The sequence below is a fragment of the Pyxicephalus adspersus genome, chromosome 2 (assembly GCF_032062135.1).
Source record: "Pyxicephalus adspersus chromosome 2, UCB_Pads_2.0, whole genome shotgun sequence".
NCBI lineage: Eukaryota > Metazoa > Chordata > Amphibia > Anura > Pyxicephalidae > Pyxicephalus > Pyxicephalus adspersus.
The window spans coordinates 71,431,285-71,437,871 of record NC_092859.1 but is presented as its reverse complement, the minus strand read 5'-3'; the positions used below and the strand labels follow the sequence as shown (position 1 = coordinate 71,437,871).

Below are 6,587 nucleotides of genomic sequence, written 5' to 3'. Positions count from 1 at the left end.
TATGAAACATATATATCTATATCTTGTGATCTTACCAGAAAATAAATGTTTACGTCAATGTGGCCAAGAAAATATCAGGGGTTCATTACAGGTGTCAGCTTCTCTCCAAAATAATAGCAAATTAATAAAAAAAAAAAATCTTTCAGCACAACTAATTATTCTCCCAAATATTTCTTGTCTTAGGGTGCCAGCTTACAAACATGAGGACTACTGCACACCCCGTGCCATGATCTCATTTCTATCTGTGTTCTTGTTGACTCACCCTAAGAAAAGGGAGGGGTATGATCTTGTTACTTAAGCTGGGTGTTTGCAATCTCACATATTGCATAAAGCTTAAAAACCACTGCAAGACCTCACTCCTACTGGAATACATTTTGGAAGGATTTCAGCTTTTTACCTCTTACAACTGTCAAGAAATGTGTGTTGTTGGGCAGGGGTCTGGCACCCTTCATTTGCAATAAAGGGTCCACCCCAAGAACTGTCTTAATTTTTGTATGGTTGATAGTCATGATAACAGAAACAATCTAAAATCACAAGCAAAATACTTTACTTTTTCTCACATCTTTTATTGGATAGATGGTTAAAATGAACGAGATCACCAACTGAAAAAGTACTTTGCAACTAATAGAACTCTTTTCCTGGCAAAGTTCTTTCTGAATCCTACAATTAGACATCTACAAAATTTAAAAAGGTCCTCCCATCCTATTGTGTGTAAATTCCCCCACCTACTAGATTGTAAGCTCTTCGGGGCAGGGTCCTCTCCACCTGTGTCACTGTCTGTTCTAGTCTGTCATTTGCAATCCCTATTTAATGTACAGCGCTGCGTAATATGTTGGCGCTATATAAATCCTGTTTAATAATAATAATTTAAAAAGGTATTTTAGTTGACCTAAATATTTAAGGCCATCACAGTTAGTCTGCTTCTTTCCACTGCATTTCAGAAGCACTAAGTTCAAGACCAAACCTGCTTGGACCTTGGAATAAAAGACATCCCACTGTAGAATATCTTAATAAAATATAAAATTCAGTTGAATAAATGAAATATTTCAGGCCATGAGGCAGCATACGAACCCTCTACCATTTTGTTTCCCCCACCATGTTATACTATTGAAGTGAGGCGTGTTGATTTGCAGCGTTTTACAAAGCATTTCTTTTTTCTAGAGACTTCCACTGGATATTGGTCTAGTACAGTTTTTGTTTTATTGGCAAACTCTTCAACACACATAATACTAGGTACAAGGACAGCTGCAAATTCTTAGCTACAAGTCAAGGCCTCTATGTCAAGTTTATGACACTTGTATTTTTCCCACCAATTCCTGAAGGAGAAAGTTGTAAGCAGCATTGGTGAATTTAACTTAATTGACCACAATTCCCAAGGACACGGACAAGACCGTATTGTACTGTAATTAGGTTACATATAGAGCTGTAGAAGCCAAGTAACTTTAGATACTATTTTAAAATGTATCCCAACAGGCATCTGATGACAGAGATACTGTTTAGCCTTGGTTAAGTTACCCATATCTGCACTTTCTGACTATTTAGCAACAACAGTGTTAATGTTTAAAGCATAGTAACCCCCATCAGACAGATTAGCCCACTGTGTCCCCATAGCCGTACAGAATAATATGTATTAGGTATAGGTTGGTATGCGTTACTGCACTCAGCACCCCTGATAAATGCGATGAGGTTGACATGTAAGGTGCAGGGGGTTGTTATAGGGAACTTGTAAGGGGGTAAGGGGTGTGCGACATGGGGGCCAAACTTTTGTATGCCAAGCTACATCCGGCTACAAACGTTTCAGTCAATGTAATACACATATTTTAGGTTTACGTTTATATACACAGTAAATACATGAATTTCGCAGCAATTTCACACTGAACTGTTCTTTGCAGATGATTGAAAATGTAAGTTTTGTTCACTGTATGCATATTAGATCTTGTGACTCTCATTAGTTCTTCTTGGCTTTTATTAGCAACAATAAATGTCATTGTGTTCTCCTTAGTAAACAATCTTGATTGAAGATGAAGAATGGTGCAAAGTACAAGTGGGAGAAGGAGAAACACTTCTGTGAGCTGCCTTCTGTCCTTCATGGAATAACATGAGCCAAGCAGACTTTGCTCCAGCAGCCTGCCGCCTCCATTCAGCCAGCAGAGACTATAGTAAGGAGGATGTGGGAGGGGGTGGGAGTGAAGGGGGCTGGTTAGGTAGTAATAAAGGACGTCAGCAATCTCGGTAAACGCCTCCCATTTATAATTTACAACAGCAAAGCATGTGACTGCTTTAGGAAACCTTACACGCCATTGCATCAGAGGCTACATAGACATCTAATGCAAGCAAAGCGTGCTCAGCACTGTTGTCTTGTGACATTTGTACCTGCTCAGTACCAGCCAAATACTGTTTGTTCACCATCAGTGCTGGCTAATATTTTATGTAATCCTTCTTGGACTAGTCACGTAACCATAGAATTGACCAAATTGCTATTTTTTCTCATTGTACTTTTAATCTTAAATTTATCTCTTTTGCCTTTGAGGCTCAGTCAGACAATAAAAAGCAATAAACTACCTCCTTAAGGCCCTGAAAAGTGGCAAAGTAAATTATAACACATATAAGAATAGTTATTAAATAAACATTGCATTTAAATTGGACAATAGTTATTAGACTATCAGAATAGTGTCAATCATATCACTTTGTGCTAATCTTTGTGGCACCATAGTAGAGGGGTAGTACTGCACCTCCTCCATGTGCATGGATACTATATAACACATCCATAGCCCTATGTACACTAATCCAATCCTCTTCTTTCATATGCCAGAATTAGTCTTATCACTGAACAATATACCCTATGACCTTTGATCATTATTATCTATTATTATCTTTTAATGGGGAATACTCAAGAAAGACAAACTACATACTGTTGTGTAATGAACAACTTTTGCCCATGGAGTTTAAATCTGCAAAAAGATGGTGACCTCTGAAAGCAATGATAGGCTAGGAATGGAACATCTTAAGTAAGGATCCATGAGCAGATGGTGCCCAGTTGTATTGAGTAATGTCCAAAAGTATATGGACACAATGCCAAATGACTGAGTTGGGCGCACACGGCCAGTTCCATAGATATATGGTTTGATATGGGTGTTATAAAAGGAACACCAGTGACCCGCAGAGACTCATTAATTCAACCAAGCTGAACACCACTGGGATGAACTGGAACAAACCGCAAGCCAGATCTACCAGTCCCACTGAACACACGTTTTACACACACCCAACGTTTTGTGAAAAGCATTGAAAGAAGACCGGAGGCTGTTACAGCCACCAAAGTGGGGAAGGGGTATAGCTCCCTAATAATGTCCATGGCCTTAGAATGGAGTTTCCAACAAGCTCATTTAAATGTAATAGGTGCCTCCACAGACTAACAACAGAACCTCTAAAACATCTAACCAGACATTATATATTTGTTTTATCCTTGTCATCAGCAGTAATAATTGTAAAGTGCCTTAATGGACTCCTTATGTTTACTTATCACCATAGCTTTATTGCTAAACAACCACTCAAACATCTCTAGAAATAAATCAATGCATTAAACAAGCACTGCTCATATTATCAAACATTTACCTAGAATATTGGTTCCTACAAGGGAACATAAAGAGAATAACTGGCACTGTTACCAAAAAGTAATATTGCATAAGAAAACACAGAACTGCAATCATCACGACGCCCCAATTCAGGAGCGTCATTAACACCTAAAATAACACCATGTTCTGTTTCTCATAGTGGCCGGACACTCCAATTATCTTTGAATGGTCTATCACGGCTTTGATTTGTAAACCAACAGATCTCCCCTCCCGTTTTGGCAAACTCCATCATTCCTTATAATAATCAGATAATAATCTAATAGAAGAACATTTCCAATCAACAGCAGCTTGCAGATTTTTTTTTCTTCCAAAAATGGATATTTCATTTAAATCACCAAGACAGCCAAAAACATTGGAGGCTTATCAGCAGATCTCTCATTTTCATGGGTTCACCTAAGAGAAGACTTCCCGCTGTGATAAGCAGATTGTTGCCTGATCCGGGTGATAACAGTCAGGAAATAATCTGATGTCTAGTTGCTAGCACCAAGTCTATTAGATACAAAGTTGGCCAGAATGAAATGTCCCGGCCAATCTCTATTCTTCCCGCAGATTAATACTCTGCATGAGCGTGGATGTTTATGCATTGACCGCTATTGCGAGCATTTGTTGGCGGCCTCCTATAACGACAATACCTGTGAAAGCGCCGTTCTAATTCATTTGGTTTTATTATGCAGAGGTAATGGTGCTAGATTAGAATAAGCTTCAATCAAATCATACTTTATCGTGTTTCCTGTACTATTCTCCCGGCATACATTATAATCTGCAGGCTCTTCCAGCTCCATTAAGATATAATCACACCTGTACTTGTGATGGGGGAAGGATGTGCCTATAAATGGATGAAGTAAATGCCGCACAAATCATCTTGTGTACAGGATGGAGCATTAGCCACGGATTGTCATTTCACCAGCGCTAATGCTACCCAGGGAAGACACCGTATTCACACCTTCTGAAATTCAGAAATTTCTCATCCTATCTCCTCGATCACACTTGACGCCTGCACCTAACACCATTCTCACAATCGTCGTTTTCCCATAATTGAACAGATTCTAGAGGAACATTATGAATTCTGGGGGTGCAGATAGAACTTATGGTGTCAGGGTCCAGCAAGCTGCTGCACTCTGTGATGAGGCGGGGGATGCGGCCCATGTCAATAGATGAGTAATGAGATCCAGGATCACACATGGCTGGGATGGATGTGTTTTATAACCACTAGGTGATGTAACCCTGACAGCTCACAAAGAATTACACAACCCCAGGACTGACACAGATCTGCAGGAGGCTGCTGATCACTATGGGAAGATAGCGCTCACACTACTAAGGCTTCAATAGATGGCTCATAAGGACACAACCTAGAAGTGGCTGTTTTCTGCGTTGCCCCTAGCAACCACTGGCAGCTGTCACTCTTTAGACAGCTCTGCAATGTACACATGTCTAGATTACTCATCACATGGATGGCAATGGCTGCAGGGCTCTGATATCAATATATGGCTGTGATCGGTATAATGCAGACAATCTGGGCAGATCCGGTGATCGCACGATCTTACACAATGTCACATGGATCGCTCAGAGATTGCGAAACCATTGTGATAGGCAGAGGCCGGCTCCACGCCCCCTCCTGCACCGCATGGAGCACGCTGCCATGGCACCCCAATACCGGCCATCGGTGCCCCATACACACTGCCGGCTCCACGTGTCAGGTGAATGAATGAAAGTGGCAAGTTCCCGGGCTGAGATATCACACTTCACCAAAGTCCACCACTAATGGTGCTGAAGTGCGCGATCAGATGGCGTACAGCAAGAAGTTGGGGGGCTGCAGGGATCGGGGAGCAGGCTGCAATAAAGGGGTCTATTTAGGGGGATCGGGCATAAATCGGAAGGAAACACGTGAGCGATGAGAAAAGGAAACGAGGTGCATGCATTGAATGGGAGATCAAGAGTGCAGTGCTGCATGGCCAACATGTGCTCATCACAATCCTGCACAGCAGCAAATCTGCACCAGGAAAATGGGGTGTGTGTGATGATAAGGGGTGCACCCCCCAAAACCTGTCATTGCACAAAAAGCACCAGGTGATGAGTGAATGCCGCACTGAGCATAGGCAGCCTCTGATCTCATCCCCAGGATGGAGCCTCTTACCGGGCTGTCAGTCAGGTAGTTGAACACGAAAGACTCCAGATCTTCATCCAGCAGTGTGCTGCAGTCCGCCATCTTCAGCGAGTGCAGCTCCCCCAGCCTAAGCGAGGAGAGAACACAGGGGGCGGGGAGCCGGCTCGGGGCTGGGAGGGGCGCCGGCTGAAAGGTGGGAGGAGCGACGATTCCTGATTGGTGGATCGCGATGACAGGGGGCTGGGCTACGAACTGCTCTCTGCAAGACCTTTGTCCCACATTGTCAGCGCTGCGGGTGCTATTGCAGCTTCACCGGGGGGTCACCGTCACGTGTAGGCAAGTGTCACATGGGATCCAGCCTCTCTATATCAAAGGATAGGAAGGTGCCGCGGCTGCTGCAGAACCTCTTCCAGGATCACATCTTACACTCCATGTGCTCTGTACACAGGATACTTATCAGTCTATACCAGACCCAGCTTTATGTGCGCACATCTGACAACACTGTAACGTGGCACTGATGTTGTCACAGGTGCAACTGTTCTGGGAAACTTTGCAAAAGTGTTCTGAGGAGTCATTACTTACCTGTCCTGAAAATACCAGCTGCCAGGCTCAACCAATGATTCTGAACACATGTGCAATGAAGGGCAAAGCTGTCTCTGTGGGTGCTGCCAATGTTATTTTAGATGCCACATGTTCCCATAGCACTCCACATTTTACTCCAATTACTGTCATTGGTTGCAGACCCCATCATAAGCCTCTGCCTTGGCAATAGAAAACTATTTTTTCCCCTTTAAAATAAAAAAGTTAGGGGGATTGGTTTCGTAGGTGGTATTTGCAGTTTTCATTTAATT

The 6,587-nt window shown here is 42.5% G+C and overlaps 1 protein-coding gene across 2 annotated transcripts in view; it reads right to left on the bottom strand.

Annotated features, from left to right (window-relative positions):
• The window catches only part of PPARGC1B (PPARG coactivator 1 beta), a 68,064-nt gene extending 62,210 nt beyond the window's left edge, over nt 1-5,854 (bottom strand). For both annotated transcript variants that reach the window (XM_072400976.1, XM_072400977.1), the window contains exon 1: nt 5,767-5,854. In XM_072400976.1, the coding sequence (XP_072257077.1) occupies nt 5,767-5,838 (72 nt within the window). In that variant the 5' untranslated portion in view covers nt 5,839-5,854. The remainder of the gene's footprint in view (nt 1-5,766) is intronic.
• Between the last annotated feature and the right edge of the window lie 733 nt (nt 5,855-6,587).